Source organism: Cibotium barometz, chromosome 54 (assembly GCF_041138505.1).
Source record: "Cibotium barometz isolate CiBa-2024 chromosome 54, ASM4113850v1, whole genome shotgun sequence".
Lineage (NCBI taxonomy): Eukaryota > Viridiplantae > Streptophyta > Polypodiopsida > Cyatheales > Cibotiaceae > Cibotium > Cibotium barometz.
In genome coordinates, this window is record NC_141099.1 from 31499191 (window position 1) to 31522361 (window position 23171).

Below are 23171 nucleotides of genomic sequence, written 5' to 3' on the forward strand. Positions count from 1 at the left end.
CACTCCGTGTTGGTACTCTGACCACACACCTTGGATGAGAGGTGGGCTCAAGTAACAAGATAAAACAATCACTCGCAGGCATAAATAGACTGGTGTTCCATAAGCATTTCTGCTGCACATAGTTTATAGGCATTTCGACCACCAACTCACTCTACCCTCTTAAGTGCCCATGTTCCCTTCCATCTGCTCTCTATTGTTCCACCCACACATGGTAGAAACAATCTTCAAGAGAGCACGTAGAACAAGAGAAAACTACACAGGGTATGTTGTGCTTGTCACTACCCTTTGAGGTGCCCACGTTCCCTTCCATCTGCTCTCTATTGTTCCACCCTCACATGGTAGAAACAATCTTCAGGAGAGCACGTAGGACAAGAGAACACTACACAGGGTATGTGAACCATGAGTTCCATAAGTCCAATGCATCCCAAATAAAGGGAGCCAAAAAGAATAATCCATCCCAGTAAAAGGGAGCGAAAAACATAATCCATAAACCTGAGGATGGATCCAAATTCCTAGAAAAGAGCATGGCTATACAAGGATTAGTGAACATCAAAAATACGTCATAGTAAATAGCAAAAGCACCAACTTTGCAAACTCAAAGTATACTTAGCTGTTCTTTGCCAGGTTGGTCATGAAGCCAAAAGAAATATCTCCTCTCCATATCCTTAAGATATCTCGAGATATATCTCCATATAGCTTGCCTGTAAGCTTGATAATATAATCCACAATATCCATATGGAAAGAGTGCTAAACGTGTGCACATAAAGCCGACTCCATACTTCCAAGATAAATTTTGTGAATTCATAAATCCTTAGACTAAGCTGTCTATTGTTCATCCTCTTGCTTCATAGACTATGAAAAGGTTGGCCATGCTTAATAGCAATGATGGTAAGTGTGGTCCCCACTTGAGATCTTTTCTCTTCCTTATTGATAGAAGGAAGCCTCCCCTTCCAAGAAAGCCTATGCTTTGATACCAATAAAACTCGTGGCGACGGTGCTCGGGGGACTAGGGCCTTTGACACACTTGTTGATACCATCAATGCATGTTAAAATACTTAAACATGGCCACAGCCTTAACACATATCCATCATCACTTTGCATAATACATAAAGCTCGACAAAACCATCATCTAGCACCTGTCTGATGAAGTGGTACCGTACATCAATGTGTTTGGTACGAGCATGAAACATGGCATTCTTAGCCAGGTATATGGCACTCTGGCTATCACAACCAAGGACCGGAGCCCTCTCTGGCAATCCAAACTCCGTGACAAGGCGTGCTAACCAAATGGCCTCCTTAGAAGCCTCTGTGACGGAGATGTACTCGGCCTCAGTAGTAGAAAGTGCTACTATCCTCTGGAGTCTAGAGCACCAAGAAACAGCACCACCTGCAAGAGTATAGATGTACCCACTAGTAGACTTGCGGGTATCAGAATCACCTGCCATGTCTGAATCACAATAACCCTGCACCTCAAGTGGACCTTTACCATACATAAGGCATTTCTTCTGTGTCCCCTTCAAGTACCTCAAAATAGACTTTATAGCATCCCAATGTGCTTTGCCAGGGTTGGACATAAAACGACTGACTACTCCCACTGAATGAGCAATGTCTGGCCGTGTAGCAACCATAGCATACATAAGAGATCCACAAGCAGAAGCATAAGGGATCCCACGCATAGTACTGGCTGCATCATCATCTTTTGGGCAATCATCCTTGGATAGTTTAACATAGGGCTGCAATGGAGCACCCAAAGGCTTAGAATCAGCCATGTTAAATCTATCAAGGACTTTCTGGATATACTTCTCCTGTGAGAGGAAAAGCAACTTCTGTGCTCTGTCCCGTCTAATCCGAAGACCCAAAATATGTTCAGCTGAACCCAAGTCCTTCATAGCAAAAGCTGACTTCAGCTGGTCCTTAAGAGCTTCCAAAATGCTCTTATTCTTCCCTGCAAGAAGCATGTCATCAACATACAGCACAAGTATCACTGGGCTGCCATCTGCATCAGTTTTAGTATACAAGCAATGATCTGCATGGCTACGATTAAACTTTTGGTTAAGCATGAAAGCATCAAACTTTTTGTACCACTGCCTCGGGGCTTGTTTCAGCCCATAGAGACTACGCTTCAGCTTACAAACCAGATGTTCTTTGCCAGGAATGACAAAGCCTTCAGGCTGCTTCATATACAGCTCTTCATCTAAATCACCATGTAAGAAAGCTGTCTTTACATCCATCTGATACAGTTCTAAATCCAAAACAGCAGTGAGAGCAAACAAAACACGAAGGGTGGTCATTTTGACCACAGGAGAGAAGACCTCCTGAAAATCAATCCCTTCCTTCTGAGCATAGCCCTTAGCAACAAGGCGGGCTTTATACTTAGGCTGGCCGTCAACTGTCTTGACTTTGTACACCCACTTGTTAGGAATAGCCTTCCTTCCTTTGGGCAACTCAACCAAGTCCCAAGTGTCATTTGCATGTAGAGACTTAATCTCCTCCTGCATAGCATGCTCCCACTTGTTTCGGAGTTCACAAGACTTAGCCTCTTTGAAAGTAAGAGGCTCACCCTCATCTGTAAGCAAAACATGTTGCAAAGAGGGATCAAAACGCTGAGGTTCCCTCCGAAAGCGAGTAGACCTCCGTACCCAATGATCATTGGCTGGTTGGGGGTCAATATCGGGAGGAATCATAATTTCAGCATCAAAAGGCTGCGGGTTTTCACGAACAGCCTGATTTTCAGCATATAGGGGTTGCTGCCCTACACCTCCAGGAGCATGAAGCGGCTGTCCAACCTCTTCTGGCTCAAATATCACGGACTCATTATCTTCAGCCCTTTGTGAAGCATCCTGGGGCTCATTTTCAGCATCAATGGGTGGCTGCCCTTGCTGAAATTTGACCTTTTTCTGATCACCATGAGAGGCACAAACATTACGGAGCAGCTTTGCCTCATAAAATACAACATCCCGGCTGCGAACCACTTTGCTGGTTGATGGCAACCACACACGGTAGCCCATCTCACCTTCATCACCGTAGCCAACGAAGGTGCCCTTCTCGGACTTAGCATCAAGCTTGTTCCGGTCTTCCTTGCGGATATGCACATATGCATCACAACCAAAGATGCGTAAGTGGGCATATGAGGACGGTTTGCCAGACCAAACCTCCTCAGGGATTCCACCTTTCAAAGCTGTGTGTGGAGATCGATTGCAAACATGAACTGCAGTTTTCAAGGCTTCTCCCCAAAAATCCTGAGAGAGATTAGCTGTGGACAGCATGCATCGAATTCTTTCACACAGTGTACGATTATACCTTTCAGCCACACCATTTGAAGAGGGACTATAGGGGGGTGTAAGTTCCCTCTTAATGCCATTATCATCACAAAATTTCTGAAATTTAGTACTAACAAACTCACCCCCATTGTCAGTGCGTAAGCATTTAATCTTCACTCCTGTTTGAGTATGAACAAATGCATAAAACTTTTGAAATGCAGCAAAAGCATCATCCTTAGATTTCAACAAAGTGATCCATACTTTTCGTGAGTGATCATCCACAAAAGACACAAAGTACTTTGAACCACCTTTAGATTTAATGGGCATGCTGCATATGTCAGAGTGGACCAAGTCCAACTTTTCAGCCTTGCGAGAGGCACGAGAGGAGTAAGAACTCCTATTCTGTTTCCCGTACAAGCAATCATTACAAAAATCAAGCTTGCTTCCTTTTGCATCAAACTTGTTCAAAGAGGACAAAATGGAGAGACCCTTTTGGCTCATGTGGCCAAGTCTCTTATGCCAAAGCTCCATGTGGGAGCGTACCTCTGCAAAAGCAATAAACTTACCAGACAAAGCCTGACCATGAAGGCTATATAATGTTCCTTTCTTGCATCCTTTTGAAATCAGCCTTGTGCCTTTGGTCAATTTCCATGTGCCATTTCCAAATATGGCCGTGTATCCCAAGGCATCAAGCTGGCCCACAGACAGGAGACTGGTTTTCAAACCAGGCACATACCTCACATTTGGCAGCACAAACTCACTACCATCCTGCAAAGTCAAATTCACGGTGCCCATACCTTCAATATTGCAAGCATGATCATTCCCCAAGAACACCTTTCCTCGGGAGCCTGCAGTGAAAGTTGCAAAACACTCCTTGATAGGAGTTACATGAAAAGAGGCACCTGTGTCAATAATCCAAGTCTGTGAAAGCACATCAGATTCATACATCAAGGCATGAATAACATCTGGTTCTGTGACATGCAAGTTATGAACATCAAGTGCAGAAAAAACACATAGCACATCATCTGAGTCAGACAGTTCCTCTATGACAACCCCAGAGGCCACATTGGCCTTGCTCTTGTCCTTTTCGAACTCTTCTGCTTTGCTGGAATTACTCTCTTTTTCCTTCTTTTTGTCATTTGAATGACTGGATTTCTTCTTCCGGTCTTGCTCCATCTTGTAAAATTTGCAATCTGGCTTCTTGTGGCCTTTACGACCACACTGGTAGCATGTAACATCAGACTGCTGGCCCTTGCTCTTGCTTCTACCCTTTGAATTGGTAGTAGTATTTCCCCGCTTGGTCGTCCTCCCTCGTGAGACATTTGCAGAACCGCTAGTCTCTGAGGTCTTCCTCCGGATATCTTCATTGAGAATAGCACCCCTGACTCCATCAAAAGTTAGGTTGGGATTTGTCCCAAGTGACACCACAAGTGTTTCCCAAGAGTCAGGCAAAGTAGTGAGCAAAAAGATAGCTTTCAACTTATCATCAAAAGCAGGCAATCCAGAATCCTGCATCTGATTAAGCACCCCTGTGAAAGTAGTAATATGCTCTACTGCATTCTTAGAATCATCAAGTTGCATATTCATGAGTTTCCTGATGAGATGTACCTGGTTCACTGGCGTGGTGATTTCATAGGTGCTTCTCAGCTTCTCCCAGACGGCATAGGCTGTTGTCAGCCCTTTGAGGTCTACTAGAACCTCATCAGCAACAGCCATCTGGAGATAGGCAACGGCCTTTCTGTTCAGGATTCCCCATTCATCATCTGTCATAGCAGCGGGTTTGAACTGCTCAAGTGCAGTATCACATTCCCGCAGATAGAGGATATTCTGAATCCTCACCTTCCAAAGATCAAACCCAGTGCCTGCAAACTTCTTAATCTCTAGTAGACCCTTAAGATCACTTGTAGACGCCATGACTTATCAAACTGACACTTCAGAAAGTAAGTAATAGCAAGATGTTATGTACCAGATATGGGTTGACTGTAGGATGCTCGTAGATTGATGAAACAACTTCAAGTGAAGGTGACGGCGGAAGAGAATCACCGGATGTCGATGTAAACTCGCCGAGGGGCAGAAAGTTGCTGTCTTTGGTGTTGCTCGAAGATCCTGTCTGCTGGAGGCAGAGACGGCTGCTGCTAGTGGCCGTGGGACTGCTGGCTGCAGCCCGGACTGTTTGCTGGTGGCCTTGGGGCTGCTGGCTGCAGCGTTGGCTGCTGCTGGTGGTCGTGGGGCTGCTGGCTGCAGCCCTAGCTGCTGCTGGTAGTCGTGGGGCTGCTGGCTGCAGCCCTAGCTGCTGCTGATGGCAGCCGTACAGCAGGCAGAGAACAAGACCACAGAAACGCTGCTGTTTACAGCAGCGCAGCACCAAAAACGCAGCACAGAAACGCAGCAATGGAGAGCAAAAAAAAACGCAGCACAAGGGGCAGCAAGGGATAGAAGAAACGCAGCACAAGGGGGCAGCAGAGGGAGAGAAAAAAAAAAAACGCAGCACTCTAGAAAGAAAAACGCACCATCTTGATGATAAAAAGGGAGGTGTTTGACGCGAAAAACGCAGACGATCCCGTAGTCAAGTGGTGGAAGACACCTCTAACTCCATAGCTTCTGCATACAGCTTCCCTCCATAGCTCTGATACCAGTTGTTGGAGGAGAATGACTCAAACACAAGAGCCTTAGCCAAGGAAGTGCAGAGGAGATAGAGAAGAGTGAGAGTGAGAGAGAGAGAGAGAACTCACACAATGCTCAAGAATATCTTGAATGTCTTATTGAGGCTCAAGGGAGACCTCGTATTTATAGTGATACAAGGGTATGGGCGGGCGCCCAACTTATGGGGCGCCCGGCGGACCAAATACAAAGAATGCCGTTACAAGGCCCAAATGGGGGCCAAATGTACAAGTAAATATATGGCCGCGAAGCTCTTGAAAAGAGCTACGCGATGATCAAGGTCCGGAGGCGAAACTGGGACTTTATACCCAACAGCATCCACAAATACTAAAAATGGAGCTTGCACGTGTGACACCGCATAGAGGCCGGAATGGGCCGTTACCCAAGGAGAATAATATCATGTACAAGCTTTGAGGGCCTTACTCTCCCCACGGGAGATGCCGGATTATCCATATACAAATGCCATAACACAACCCAACACGAGGCAACCAAGCCGGAAGATAGGCTGTAGAAATGCCGAGCCAATAACATAATCCATATACCTCCATGTGGATACTGATTCTTCCCCAAAAAACCACGGGTCTTCATGCAATAGAGCTAGTACAACAGGTTCAGCTCTCCATTCAGCCGGAACAATAGGTACAGTGGCCAGTACAGTAGGTACAATGGCTGGTGCAGTCGGTACAAGGGCAAGTACAGTCGGTACGGTGGCTGGTACAATAGATACAGCAAGTACAAATGTTGGTACAACAAGTACAATGGCTAAAAATCATAATAAATGATTGAATACCCTTGCCTTCAGTATTTCTTCGTGATGGAAGCCTCCAAAACAGTCCCCAACAGCTGGGTTCTTCATGGGCAGCCTTCAAGAGAGAGAGAAAGAGAGTAGCCATCATTAGGGCAGCCTGTAACGGTGGTAGAGGCTAGTGTGCAGCAAATGAGCCTCTATTAATGAAGAGAGAGGGCTCCAATTTATAGATTTAGGTCTCCCATGAGCTAAAATGGCAAGAGAAGGCTACAATGACAAGTGGAGAGCCACACAATAGCTGAAGTGACAAGGGTGAGGCCACTTGTCTCACTTTGATCTACTTTATAACAAGTGTCAAGCCACTTGTCTCACTTTGGTCCACTTTCTTGCCACATGTCCCAATCTAAGAGATGGATTCTCCCATAATCTTTAGCTCTAAAAATATCCCAACTAGTAGACATTCTGTCATAGGCACTTTGCCAACTCTTGGTATCTGCTCAATTCCAGATGTAATGACGCGAACAGAATTTCCATCGGAGTCGGGTCAAAAATAGCAACTCTCTTAAATTTTAGGAGTGTGGTCCTTTGTATTCTAGGATAATCCCCCATTCCCAAAGCTTGTACTTTCCAAATATTTAAACATCCTGGAGTCCACCAGACCCCTTTCAGACTGGGAAATGTCTAGGCTGTTGACACTTGAGCTGGTTGATGATGCGTCTTATGCTGATGTATGCTTTTATGCTCCAAGCGATGATGATCCAAGGGGTTGAATGCTGAATAAGTCCAGATATCATAATCCATGTCCCAAGTAAATGGGCGAGACAAAATAAGTCTCCTGCCAACAAGGCATCAGTCCACATGACCCTTGGCATAGACATAAGTCCCGTGCCAGCCAGACGTTATGTCCACTTTACCACTTGCACTCCGTGTTGGTACTCTGACCACACACCTTGGATGAGAGGTGGGCTCAAGTAACAAGATAAAACAATCACTCGCAGGCATAGATAACCTGGTGTTCCATAAGCATTTCTGCTACACATAGTTAGGCATTTCGGCCACCAATAGTTTGTAGGCATTTCAGCCACCAACTCACACGACCCTCTCAAGTGCCCATGTTCCCTTCCATCTACTCTCTATTCCACCCAGATATGGTAGAAACAATCTTCAAGAGAGCACGTAGGACAAGAGAACACTACACACGGCATGTTGTGCTCGACACTACACTCTGAAGTGCCCATGTTCCCTTCCATCTACTCTCTATTGTTCCACCCACACATGGTAGAAACAATCTTCAAGAGAGCACATAGGACAAGAGAACACTACACAAGGTATGTGAACCATGAGTTTCATAAGTCCAATGCATCCCAAATAAAGGGAGCCAAAAAGAATTAATCCATCAAAATAAAAGGGAGTCATAAACATAATCCATAAACTTGAGGATGGATCCAAATCCCTAGAAAAGAAGTCCAGGAATCCATAGACCTGTATACCGTAACTCTTACCACATACTCCGTGCTAACCACACACCTTGGAGTAGAGGTGGACTTTTATCCATAAAAGCATTATATCCATGAGATATCCAAATATTTCTTCTCTATAAACTGGGACAGATTCGTCCATAATCTTGTCCAAGAAAGAAATCTCCATAGATATAATCCATCCCAATAAAGGGGGCCATAAACAATGTTTCCCTGAAACCATCTCAAGGCAAACAACACCACCTTTCTCCTTGCATGGCTATACAAGGGTTAGTGAACATCAAAAACACTTCATAGTAAATAGCCAAAGCACCAACTTTGCAAACTCAAAGTATACTTAGCATTTCTTTGCTAGGTTGGTCATGAAGCCAGAAGAAATATCTCCTCACCATATCCTTAAGATATCCCGAGATATATCTCCATATAGTTTACCTGTAAGCTTGATAATATAATCCACAATATCCATATGGAAAGAGTGCTAAACGTGTGCACATAAAGCCAACTCCACACTTCCGAGATAAAATTTTGTGAATTCATAAATCCTTAGATCAACAAGCTGTCTACTGCTCATGCTCTTGCTTCATAAGCTATGAAGCGGCTGGCCATGCTTAACAGCAATGATGGTAAGTATGGTCTCCACTTGAGATCTTTTCTCTTCCTTATTGATAGAAGGAAGCCTCCGCTTCCAAGAAAGCTTATGCTCTGATACCAATGAAACTCGCGGCGGGTGACCGGGGGACTAGGGCCTTTGACACACTTGTTGATACCATCAATGCATATTAAAACATTTAAACATGGCCACAGCCTTAACATATATCCATCATCACTTTACATGAAACATAAAAACATCCACAAATGCTGAAAGTGGAGCTTGCACGTGTGACACCGCATAGAGGCCGAAATGGGCCGACCCCCCCCCCCACCCCCTTGGAGTATTTTATTACCCAAGGAGAATAATATCATGTACAAGCTTTAAGGGCCTTACTCTCCCCAAGAGAGATGCCGGATTATCCATATAAAAATGCCATAACACAGCCCAACACGAGGCAACCGAGCCAAAACACAGGATGTAGAAGTGCTGAACCAACAATATAATCCATATACCTCCGTGTGGGTATTGATTCTTCCCCAAAAACCACATGTCTTCATGCAATAGAGTTGGTACAGCAAGTACAACTCTCCATTCAGCTAGTACAACAGGTACAGTGGCTAGTCCAGTAGATACAATGGCTGGTACAACAAGTACAAAAGCTAGTACAACCAATACAATGGCTGGTACAACAAGTACAAAAGCTAGTACAACCAATACAATGGCTGGTACAACAAGTACGAGTACAAGGACTGATACAACCAATACAGTGGCTGGTACAACAAGTACAAGGACTGGTACAACAAGTACAATGGCTAGAAATCATAATAAATGATTAAATACCCTTGCCTTCAGTATTTCTCCACGATGGAAGCCTCCAAAACAGTCCCCAACAGCCAGTATTCTTCATGGGCAGCCTTCAAGAGAGAGAGAAAGAGAGTAGCCATTATTAGGGAAGCCTATAACGGTGGTAGAGGCTACTATGCAGCAAGAGTCTCTCTCTTAATTAAGAGAGAGGGCTCCAATTTATAGATTTGGGTCTCCCATGAGCTAAAATGGCAAGAGAAGGCTACAATGACAAGTGGAGAGCCACAGAATAGCTAAAGTGACAAGTGTGAGGCCACTTGTCTCACTTTGATCCACTTCCTTGCCACATGTCCCAATCTAAGAGAGAGGGCTCCAATTTATAGATTTGGGTCTCCCATGAGCTAAAATGGCAAGAGAAGGCTACAATGACAAGTGGAGAGCCACACAATAGCTAAAGTGACAAGTGTGAGGCCACTTGTCTCACTTTGATCCACTTCCTTGCCACATGTCCCAATCTAAGAGATGGATTCTCCCATAATCTTTACCTCTAAAAATATCCCAACTAGTAGACATTCTAACATAGGCACTTTGCCAACTCTTGGTATCTACTCAATTCCAGATGTAATGACGCGAACAAAATTTCCATCGGAGTCAAGCCAAAAATAGCAACTCTCCTAAATTTTAGGAGTGTGGTCCTTTGTATTCTAGGATAATCCCCCATTCCCAAAGCTTGTACTTTCCAAATATTTAGACATCTTGGAATCCACCAAATCCCTTTCATACTGGGAAATGTCGAGGCTGGTGACCAGTTGTTTGGACTTGCCTCCGTTCATCTTCATTTCTTCATTTTGAGTGAGAGCCAAAGCCCGGTCATATGTGTTGGGTGCAAAGTTATGAACTATAAACTAATGTTAGGATCCAATCCACAAATAAATTGATCCATCTTATTAGCATGCTCAAATAACCCTAGCTGCTGTGCTAAAGTGAGAACCTTTCCGAAAAACTGAAGCATGGGTGACCCGTTCTGTTTGAGTTCATAGAACTCATCTACCAGGTTAGTCAAATACTGGGGAGGGAGAAATCTGGCCTTTTAGGTCATGGACAAAGGTATCCCAACAAAAAGCTACGACACCTGTGGTCTAGTCTGTATGTAAACTAGACCAATGTTGCCACCAAGTGACTGCCTCATCCATAAGGTGGGGAGCCACTACGTGGACTTTATCTTGAGGATATGTTAGCTTTACCTAAGGAAAATATGCATTAAACTAATGAATAAATTAATTGACAGCTAAATAATCACACTTACCATCATACTTACTAAAATTTGATTGAGCTCGAATAACAATCGTTGATGTCGCGGGAGTCTGGTTGGGGGCACCTATGGGTAGAAAAACTAAAGAGGTGTGCTGAAATTGCAGATACATGGCCTCCTTTTCCCGCTTGTGTTCAAGTAACATTCGCTCTCGATCGAGCTCTCGTTGGTACTACCGAGCTGCGAGTTCAACCTGACGACGGTCTTCTTCAAGCCTGCGTTGGACTTCCTCATAGTCCCACCTGTCTGCTTTTTCTTGTTGTTGTTTTCTTGCTTCTACTTCAACTTTTTCTTCCCGCTATCTAGTCTCATCCTCTCGTGTTTGCTGTTCCATCTGAAAGAAGAGGGAGATGAAGTTGGGGATAGCTGATGGAAAGGGTTTTGCTACGGCTTGCCTCCAAGAGTTATACGCTCCATGTGAAGTTAGTTTTGTCCTCGAAGTACAGCTATGGTATCTCCTGCTGGTGGAAGAGCATGATCTCCTTGGAGGGAGACGCCTTCCCGCCGCCGCTGATGTGTACTTTTCTCTAAAGACATTTTACTGAAGTCGGTGGTTGTGCCAGAGCGAAGTATGACCATCCAAGGATGCTCTCACGATAGGATGCAGTGTGTGTGGACAACCTGAATCTGATACCAATGTAACATACAGCAAAATTATGCGTAGATATAAAATCCGGTCACACAAAGTCCCACACTGCCTTCTTAATCTTGAGTTTCGCACGAGTCTAGCAATCCACTTTATCACTTCACACTTTAAGAGAAGAGAGAGAGTGGTAGAGATCTGTACACCTTATTGGTGTCCCAAATTACCCACTAAAGGACCCCCCCTATTGCTAGGAGTATTTGCTTATTACTTTCAAGAGAATGACTGACTTTGGACTGTAGATAAGCCAAACGCAAGACCTTTGGAAGACAAAGAGTCGGGCTGAACTGTACACGGCTGTAAAAGCACCAACGATGTCCAATCTCAAGGCCAATGCACTCTTCCAAGGGGCTGTAGAAAGGCTGCAAAATATGACTGAGAGATGGACTATTTTGGGATTGTTCTAGGCTGTGAATATGCAAGATAAATAAATGAATATGCTGCGTTTACCTTCACCCAAGAGGATGGAGCAAACGATTATGAATGCGTATGCTGAAATCTGCTGTAGGCTAAGAAACGCAACGGCTGAAGCGCTTCTTCATTGGGCTGGTTGATGACGCATTTTATGCTGATGTATGCTTCTATGCTCCAAGCGATAATGATCCAAGGGACTGAATGCTGAATTGATTATGCTTGAATGCTGATGTGGAATGACGAGATGCAGACAATGCTATTTATATCAGCTTATGGTGCTGGTCGGCTGGCTACAGAGCTGGCCGACTGTAGCATTAAATGCTACATAACTTCCTCATGAGCTAATTGCTGAAATAATATGATAGAAATGCTAAAATAATGCTAATAAATATGGTAAAAACATACTAATAATACTGAATAATATTGTAAGGCTTTTGCAATGGTGTACATGCACATGGGGATGAATGCTATGCAAACACATACCATGATTTGATGCAAACCCTTAGGCTTCTAAGGACTCTACATGCATGAATGATTCTCATCATGTGGGTTAAGAGACTCACGATCCTTATGCATCCCTTGAGGCCACAAAGATTACCTTTTTTCAGTATATTGTTCGGTTGGGACGGCATATTTTGACGGCGAGGAGGATGGTCTCTCCAGCTGCAGCGGGGCACTGGCGGCTACAGGGACTCTCACAGGAGTTTCTGGAGGATTTTTGGGCCCGGCTCTGGGCTAGTCGATAGGCCCGCAGGATCTCGACTTTCCAGTGGCTGGTCGCCCACCACAGGGGCTCAGCAGTTGGCACCTGGCTTGTCTACAGTGGTCTTCCGGCGGCCCGCATCCGATGCGGCCACCCTATGGAGACACAGAGACATTGCCTTTGGGACTGTCCTCAGGCGCAGCAGATTTGGCTGCGGATGCTGCGTATTCTGGCACCTAGGGAGAGTCTCCCTGGCTGCCCTGCTTTTCTCTCTGCTCTGTTTTCTCTTGTGAGCAGGAGAGGATCTTTTGTAGCCCTACGGCTTTTTTTTTATAACTAATGAAAGGATCTTTTCTCGCGGCGGGGCGGGGGGGGGGGGGGGGGGGGGGAAGAGATGATCGCCACCTCCCCAATGAGGGCTCTCCCACTAGAGTCACCAGGTATCCCCTCTTGTAGATATCTACATCGTGACTGATGGAGTTCAGAGTATGCTTACTCTCAAGCTCAGATAGAGTGGTAACACATGGAGGACAGAATCCGCGCCCACCTCGCGAGCCTTCATCCCAGGATTGACTGTGACTACTCCCGTCGAAACCCACACCAAAGATTCTTCGAGTATAGGACAATTCCGAGTCACTGGCAACATTTACGCATATGTTGTTTAATAGTGTCATGACGTACTCACATAACAATTGTCACTTTTTCACTCTTGTATAGACATAAGTATAAGAGTAATTGGGGCTTGTAGGCAGTATTCAATCTCAAAAGACAACATAGTCTCTCTCTCTCACTCATGTCCTCGGTCCATGAGGAGGATCACACATTATGAGTTTGGACACATATGTCTACTATATTATAAACCTGCGGCCTAGATTGTTTGGTGGCCCTCTATTCTCTTTCAGTGGTTAGTTTCTTTATTTTTCATGTTGTCGACATCCAATTTACTCATGGATCACATGTAACATCTTTTGACCTTGCAGATCTTTCGTAGATGTTAATAAATCTTTCTTTCTCTCTCTACCCAAAAGTAAAAGTCCATGAGATTAGCATCATAATTTCACGAGACATTTCTACAACAACTCACAAAGAGAGTAGGTCAAAAACAACCACAACTTTTGAAAAAGGGAGATTAACCTGAGGGATGGTCTTCCAAAAATACTTAGTGAAGGGATGTAGCTTAGCTGCAAAATATAACAAATGGTATATCAAATATTGTAGTGCCACCCACTCCTATTCAAATTTCACGACATAGTCATTATAGCAAAAGTATGTTCAAAATAATGCCATTAGAAAGTCTTAAACAAAAGCTAAAATACATGGATCGATTTAAAGATGCACATGATAATAATATCAAACATTACAACGCCCAGTATGTGAAATATTCTTGTTTATCGTTTTTTCTTTGAGACTGACTTGCTCTTCTTTAGGAGTTGATTAAAAAAATTTCCTTTTCCCATAAATTCATCCTTCTTTAGTTTAAAATAAAAACCTTCCCTTGTAGCCCGCTACAAAACTTGAGGAGGTCAAAAGTACAATACTAAAGAAACAAAAGGGAAGTGGCAGCCTCTCCCATGGCTGAAAACGAAGGACACCCCCATACAATGTTTACAAAATGCTGGCTTTATATAGCCACGTCTATCGGTCATCCCGGAGACTGCACCCTACAGCTGCCTATGTTTCCTATCTTCTAGAATTTCCACTATGTTACGTTGATGATTTCGCATGTGCAGGGATGCCTTCGCTCCCAAAGCAACATTGTTACACGAGCTTGAACAGCACATAGGCATGCATTGGTAGTTTAACACACATCATTCAACAGGCCAGATCTAAGTTATCATCATTGTATATATTCATGATTAATTTTGCAATTAATACATTCAGTAGATTAGCTGATCTCCCTCCTCTCTACTCTCTTCATTAAGTTTGTAACACAATCACAAGAAACATTTCTAGGTTCTTCAGATTCAAGATTTTTGAGGTTTTGTTTCAAAGGTTTCATCTACTACATTTTTAGTTAACTTGAAGATCAGAAGAAAGATTAGACAAGTTAGAAAAGAGAAGGAAGACAAGAGGGACAACAGAATTGAAGAGGAAGAGCTTAAAGACAATAAGGAAGGAAAAAGAAGAAAGAAGGAGAATGGAACTGCAAAAAAGGAAAAGGAAAAGAAACAGGTCAAGGTGAAGGTGAGGAGGAAGAGCAAGAAGAAGAGAATAAGAAGATGAGGAAAAGATAGGGACAAGGAGGTGAGGAGAACTTGTGGCAGCTGGCTGCACCAAAGTAGAGGAAAAGAACAGGGAAGTAGAAGGTCATACAAGGACCAGTACAAGAAAATGACCCATTAGCAGTAAAAATAGCAAGTGGAATCAAAAGCAAGCATGCAAGATAAAGATAAAAGAAAGAAGAAAAAAACTTTGCCCAAAGTTTGGCAAAACAAACTTTCACCGAGAGTTTTGCCCATGTACCGAAACGTTTCGAAGGTCTTGCATTTTTTGAAGAGTATTGCACTAGAATTCTAGGCTAATGTTCACTCCCTTGAGCATAGAAAGGTAGCCAATGCTCAATACCTTAAGCATAAAAAGGTCATCTATTCAAGGAGGTCACCAGAATTAGGGGCATTTTGAAGTAAGCACATTGAATTATAAGGGGAGGGAATTTGGAGAGGTAGCAAAGAGGAAATCAATACAGCTTAGCTTAGTCATTGCTTAATCAGTGTGACTTCTAATCAATCAAAATGCAAATAAATATCAACAATGTAACATTAGCTTCACCAACATCTTGTCAACTGGCAGCGAGCATACAAATAAAGGTTGACTCACTTATGATTTGAGTGTGCCTCTGAAGCTTGGTCAAGATGGCACCAGGATGAAGAGCATTCACAGTGATGCAGACCCCTTCTTCCTACAAGTAACATAGGCGGAGGTAAGATTGCCAATGCTAGGATTAAAAATGACAATGAATAAATTGCCTGTTCACAAGACATTATTGATTACCCTCAATCAAATTGGCACGTACACATGTACGACTCACATGTGTGTTACTCGCACAGCACATGTAGTACCCATACACGTGCTACTTATGATGCATCTACATTTTGTGAATCTCCATAATACATTCAGTCTCCACATAGATTGCCTTTCAGAGTACCTGAAGTTTCTTTGCAAGCTCCTTTGCATGCAAAACATTTGCAAGCTTTGATTGACCGTAGGCTAAGAATGCCACATAGCTGCAAAATTATACCATGGATATAATAATCAAAGGATATAGAGCCTTGAAGAAAGCACTCACAAATGAAAGCTTCAACATAAAGCTACTAGGGAGAGCAGACCCTGATTTTTCATTAAGCTTGTCGAAGCAAATACCCCCACGATATGATAATCTATGTGCGTCAGATGAGACGATCACAATTCTGCCTTCGATGCCACTCTCCTGGGCAGTCCGTTTCATGTTATCTAAGACAAGATTTGTGAGAAGAAAATGACCTGCATGGAAGATGGCAATCAGATCAAAAATAAATACTGCTTCAAGCAACTTTAGCGGCAGGCAGCGTGCCATACCGATGTGATTGGTGGCAAACTGCAGCTCGATGCCATCAGTGGAAAGCTGATATGGGCATGCCATGACTCCTGCATTATTGCTGTACAAAAAACTTTATGTGAGCCATTTAGTGCAAGTCAAGCATATGGAGATAGTAGCCAGAGTAAGAGCACACTTATGCAAGCTCCATACTTACATTAAGATGTTGAGAGGTAGATGCAAGGATTTGAACTCGCTTGCAAATTTTCGTACGGATGCCATGGAGCTGAGGTCAAGCTGCAGCACATGCAAGGATGCATTGCTGGCCTCTTGAAGAATGCTCTCCTTCACTGCCTCACCAGATGAAACCGTCCTAACGGCCATCACTACCTGTACGCCGCGCATGGCCAGCACGCGAGCCGTCTCTTCTCCCACACCACTACTTGCTCCTAGAAAAGGAGAACACCATTAAGAAAAATGAATATCTGCATGTAAATATCTGCTACAGTGTAATGGAAATCTGCAACAAAGATCAAGTAATCTCCATCTCCATTCTGCAGATCTTCTGCGTTTCTACAGTGAAAAGCTCTCTCTCTCTCTCTCTCTCTCACACACACACACGTTGCTCATGTTGCTGACCTGTGACAATGGCTGTGAGGTTGGAAGCGTCGATGCCATGGGTAACCTCCTCAGCTGTGGAAGATGACGAGAAGCCCGAAGAAGGGCGGGAAGGAGATGATCGCCCCAGAAGCCACGCCATAGCCACGGTAACTCAACAGGTTCCGCGTACGAGTGTGTCAAAATGGTACAATACATACATGCCACGTCAGGTCCCTCGTAACACACTACCCACCCCCTAGACTGGGGTTTAATTTCATGGATCTTCTTTAATATTTCTTCTTCGGGAAAGGTGCCACGTGGTAGCCTCCCCTATTTCCATCTGCGCGCTGCTTGGGTGGTTTTCCAAAAAAGTGTGTGAAAAAAGGGTGTATGTGGAAAAGCAAGCTACAGGTGCAAGATATTGTGGTAAGATAAGAATGCCACATGTAATATTGACCGGGTGAGTATTGACCAAATGAGTGGAAAAGGGAGTGCCACATGGATGATGATGTGTAAAGTGAGATAAGGCTAGAAAGCCTATATCATTGTATGGTTCAATTGAAATATGCAATATTATAAATATATATTTATCATGTAATAAATATATATTTATTTGTATATAAAAATTTATGTATATATATATCTCTTTGTGGGCATATACATATTTAACATAGATAAATATGTAGTTATGGGTAGAACGTAAATAAAAAACTTTTTATATCAATGTATATAACATCTATTTATTTATATAATAAACATCTATTTATATATTATATTTTTTAATAATAAATATCTATTATATATATAATGATAAATATATATTTATTATATGATAAATATAAAAAGAATGTGTATATATATGTGTGTGTGGATGTATTTACATATATATATACACATATACATACATACATAAATATACATATTTAACATAGAATAAATTTATATGTTTATGGTGTAAATAAATAAGAAGGACATTCATTGTTTATGTGTACTCTCATGATGGAAAGGAGATCCTTGTGATAGATGATGTGAGAGCAAAATGGGATGCCCTTTGGTTACAAGTTGACCAATAATTTGAAACACAATGGACTACATACCCAGGAAAAGACCAAGTAGAGAACCCATGACTCATCATAAAATAGAAACTATAAATTGAGGAAGATTCCCCCTCAAAGATCCTTTTTGGTGTCGTTTCCAAGCTATCGATGCTTGGGCCATCATTTTAGGCACATGGGCCAAGATAGAGAACCTGGAAGTGAATGTGCAAAAACTTTTTATATCAATGTATATAACATCTATTTACATATCATACATATTTATTTATATAATAAATATCTATTTATTATATAATAAATATTTAATTATTTTAAAATAAATAATGTATATATATTAAGTATATAATAAATATCTATATAGATATATATAGTAGATTTATAATAAGTATATATAAATATATATGTATTATATAATAAATGTGTATATGAATATATATTTAATATATAATAAATATGTATTTTTGATATAAAAAGAGCATAATGTGTTTAAATTATATATATATATATATATATATATATATATAATGATAAATATATATTTATTATATGATAAGCATATATTTATTATATAATAACTATAAAAAGAATGTGTATATATACATGTGTGTGGGTGTATTTATGTATACACACACACACCCACACCCACACCCACATACATATATATACATATTTAACATACAATAAATTTATATGTTTATGATGTAAATAAATAAGTATTTATATTAAAATTTTAACTATTTAAAATATATATTTTTATTATATATTTATAAAATAAATACATTTACATTTATATAATATATAATATATATATATATTCATGTGTAGTATGTAAATAAAAACTTTTTATATCAATGTATATAACATCTATTTATTTACATAATAAACATCTATTTACATATTATACATATTTCATATAATAAATATATGTAAACCCTATGAATTTTTATGTGTTGTTATTGCACCGCCCTTGACAAAACCAAGTAAAGATCTCAAAAAGGCACTAGATTGTGGAAAAGAGATTCAACAAGTCACTTGAGGAAGAAATCCTATATGTTTCATGTATTAAATTGGTTATGAAGAAGGTAGAAACCCTCCACGATTGCATTTTATTCTTGAAATTTTACTCCTATTTTTGTGCATGTGCCACGTGAATAGCTTGAGCCTTCAAATTTGATACGTGAGCCCCTATGCTACCTGTGTGTGTGTGTGTGTGTGTGTGTGTGTGTGTGTGTGTGTGTGTGTGTGTGTGTGTGTGTGAGAGAGAGAGAGAGAGAGAGAGAGAGAGAGATGAGATAAGCTATTGCTTTGAATTGAGGAGAGGTTCCTAAGGCCAAGCTAACAAGGCCCAAAAATTACATTTCTTTTAAAGCCTTAAAAAGGTTGACATAAAGGCCTTCAAGCACCCAATATAGAGCTTAAATGCATATCCATACTAATGAATAAGATACTCCAAAAACCTTCTTGGAGTTTGTTGGTCTTCATCTCCTCTTGTTGTTGCCTTCTCACATATGTATCAATCAATTTAGCCATATCTCAATGTAAGGTCATTTTCTTATGAGTTGTTTTCTAGGCAAGTAAATGTAGTAAACCTTTAAAAAATCACTCATCAAGAGAAGGTTTACTGACAATAGAAACAACATGGGATTTTTTAACCTAATTACATTTTAGGAAATGGAATTTTGGGTTTGCTCGTTTGCTTAAGTAGTAGAGAGTGGAATGGGCTTACACGAGTCATGATATTCAATTAAATGCTTTGCAAGTTGAGATGTCATTTTACTTTCTATAAGTATATAAAGAGTATATAAGGGTGGGATGCTTTACAAGTTGAGAAGTAATTTACCTTTATTATGAGTATATAAAGGCTGGAATGGGCTCACATCAATCATGATATTCAATTAAATGCCTCTTGCAAGTTGAGAAGTCATTCCCCTTTATATGAGTTATATGTAGATTGGGCTTACATCAATCGTGATATTAAATTAAATGCCTTAAAAGTTGAGAAATTATTTTCCTTTCATATATGAGAAGTCATGTCCATTAAATGTGTATATTGAATGCTTTGCAAGTTGAGAAGTCATTTTCCTTTATATGAGAAATCATTTCCATTTAATGTGTATATTGAATGCCTTGCAAGTTGAGAAGTCATTTTCCTTTATATGAGAAATCATTTCCATTTAATTGGTATATAAAGAAAACTTCATTTTCCTTATTAAATACATCCTTTTTGCTACTACAACTACACAAAGGATCAATTGAGAGTATGATATCATAAAAACATAGTTATTATAGGAAGGTTATACATTGGATCTATATAAATGAGTGGGTTATGCATAATAGGGGAAAGACCTTCATGTAAGACTTTTGCTAACCTCCCTTTAGTACTCATCTTCATAGTATGATAAGAACAAAATGGATGTTAGAGGGCAAGCTGTCCATGGATTTGGAGGCCTCTCATAAGGTAGTCAGCTCTCCAAAGCTTTATGATGCTCTGCGCAATCAATCCCCTCGTCTCACAAGCATTAAAGAAGGCATGGACATAGTGCTGAGGGCCATCAATGGCTTGCGCACGGGTTCTAAGCCCTATTTTAGAGGATTTAAATTCAACGAACCACCAAGCACCGAGACCAAGTGACCAAGCTTGCAATGGCATGCCCATGGATTGTGGCCACCACTGGCCATCGGCACACATGGAAATGCGAGTGAACAGCAGCCCCCCCATTGTGTTTTTCAACCAACTTCTTACTATGGTAGTAGTGTCTACACTATGGTTTTTGAGGCATTCGAGAGTACATAAGAATCTTGCTAGACATCGTACAGCCTCTTGTGCCATTAAGGTATCTCAAAACCCTTTTAGTTGCTTTCCAATGATACTGATTTTGGTGCTTGCATGAAATATGATAATGCACCTATTGGCCTAGGAAGAGTAAGATACATGAGTGAGCCAAACAATTACCTATAAAGCTTCTCACTGAACTTTCATCTTCACACCTTTAAAGTTTCATGTTTGTTTTCATGGGAGTTTGCATAGGATTACAATCTGCCCCACAGGATTATAATATGTGATGTTAAACTTCTTCAATGTGCCATAGGATGTTAAACTTCTTTGATCTACCATAGGATTACAATCTCCCATGTTAAACTTCTTTAATCTGCCAATAGGATTACAATCTCCCATGTTAAACTTCTTTAATCTGCCAATAGGATTACAATCTGCCATATTAAACTTCTTTAAGATAGAATCTGCATACTTTTGTTGAGAGATAAACCATACATCATGCGACTCGTACACCTCAAAAATAATCAAGTCACCTACGTACAAAAGAACAAAGACAATCTGATGTCTTAGCAGAAAGAATGATTATAATTAAACCCCATTTTAGTAAAGTAGGAACCAATCCTATACCAACCCCTTGGTTTCCTAATTGATTCAATACAAACTATTTTTCAACCTACAAACAAGCTGCTCTTTACCCTTAATGACCTATATTTCCGGATGATACATAAACACTTCCTCTTGGAGATCTCCATGTAAAAATTATTATTTAACATCCATTTGATATCAATTCCAACAATGCTTCATATAAGTAAAATGGCAAACCTTACGATAATCATTTTAGCTCTATTAGCGCATATGTTTCTTCATAATCTTGACCATACCTTTATGCATACCCTCTTGCTACAAGTCTTGCCTTGTACCTGTTAGTAGTGCCATCCTAGTTGTGCTTTACCTTGCTGTGAATCCATTGGTACGCGCAATAACATTCTTTGTTGGTGGTGTAGAAATCTAGGGTTTTTACACTTACAGCTATGGAGGGTGGTGAGAGAGAGAGAGAGAGAGAGAGAGAGAGAGAGAGAGAGAGAGAGAGAGAGAAAGATGTGATGCATTGCTTCAAATTGAGTACATGCTTCTGTAGGTTTAGAACCTTATCTTTTGATGTGAGAACATGCTTCAAATGATGTGATGTATTACTTCAAAATGAGTACATGCTTCTGTAGGTTTAGAACCTTGCTTCTGTAGGTTTAGATCCTTCTCTTTTGACTTAATCAAATTACACACTACAATCGACTAATGCCACATGGCACGCACTTATCTTATCTAGATATAAAGGTGTGTTCACACCTAGTCAGGTTCCAAGAAGTACGGGAAGAAAGGAAAAGCATGCCATAAAAGCATGATTGAGGGTCGATCGTGTCTTCTTGGGGAGTATCTAAAGAACACCATGTGGAACCTATCCTTGTGGATTGAGATGAGGTGCCATCCTAGCTAATCGAAGTCTCCTAGCTATTCACACACTTACATATAAACAAGGTCACACACACACAAAGGGTGGACACACACATATACATAGTCCTTTTAGGGGCAGTTCACACGTGAACACAAACAAGTGCACAAGCATGGGTACATACAGAAGATGGACACACATACGAATACGAACTCTGAAAAATCCAACAAACTCCCCTTTAGAGCAAAGGTGGAGTGACCTATGATAACCTTCATCATGCTCTATGATGGCCTCTGGATTGTACCATGTCTCCTACTATACGTGTTTCCCATGCCAACTTAAAGGATTAAGTTTGAGCATGGTTCAGAGGCTAAACTAAGCACACCCTTGGCTTTACATTCAAGCATAACTAGAGGCTCATACGTCTAGGGTATCAAGGTACCTACGTCTCAAAACTTCCCTTCTAGGCTTGATTTGTGGGAGCTCCACCCATAGAGCAACTACATACTTTAGTCTACTCGTGAACCCCCCCCCCCACTGAGCTCCACCCACCATAGCAACTACATACTTTAGTCTACTTATGTGAAACCCCCCCCACTGTGGGAGGCTTAAATTTTGTAAAATTTAGCCCAATGTCGAAAAAGCCTAAATTTTAAAACTTGCAAAGGCTTTAATTAGGTAGATTTTACCCTGATTCTAAAAAGCCCTAGTTTTTGGAGTTCACGTAGCCTCAATTTGATGATTTTTACCTGAATTTGTAAAAGCTCCAAATTTTAAAAACCCCATTTTTTTTTGTTAAGTATAGGCGATGTTCTGTGTGGGTGAGGGTAATGATGTTGTTGAAATGGGCGATGATGGTAGTGCACAAGTGGCAGTTGGCTGAGAGGGTGATTTTTTTTTGGAACATAAAGTAAATATATTAAAATCATAGGCACGATATATTAAAAGCTCCAAATTTTTAAAACCCCATTTTTTTGTTAAGTATAGGCGACGTTCTGTGTGGCTGAGGGTAATGATGTTGTTGAAATGGGCGATGATGGTAGTGCACAAGTGGCAGTTGGCTGAGATGGTGATTTTTTTTTGGAACATAAAGTAAATATATTAAAATCATAGGCACGATATTGCGCAGCAAGCGTAAGGCTTATTAAAGCCTTATTATATTAA

At 41.2% G+C, this 23171-nt stretch overlaps 1 protein-coding gene across 3 annotated transcripts in view; it reads right to left on the bottom strand.

Moving 5' to 3' along the window:
* Positions 1–16997, bottom strand: part of LOC147608046 (short-chain dehydrogenase TIC 32, chloroplastic-like) — a 32210-nt gene extending 15213 nt beyond the window's left edge. For 2 of the 3 annotated variants that reach the window (XM_086789668.1, XM_086789670.1), the window contains exons 1-7: positions 16769–16996; positions 16347–16578; positions 16171–16250; positions 15942–16095; positions 15761–15839; positions 15433–15514; positions 13750–13796 (exon numbers count right to left, since the gene is read on the bottom strand). In XM_086789668.1, the coding sequence (XP_086645794.1) occupies positions 13750–13796; positions 15433–15514; positions 15761–15839; positions 15942–16095; positions 16171–16250; positions 16347–16578; positions 16769–16889 (795 nt within the window). In that variant the 5' untranslated portion in view covers positions 16890–16996. Of the gene's footprint in view, positions 1–13749; positions 13797–15432; positions 15515–15760; positions 15840–15941; positions 16096–16170; positions 16251–16346; positions 16579–16768 lie in introns of all 3 variants that reach the window. The other variant, XM_086789669.1, reaches the window with a different exon arrangement.
* Between the last annotated feature and the right edge of the window lie 6174 nt (positions 16998–23171).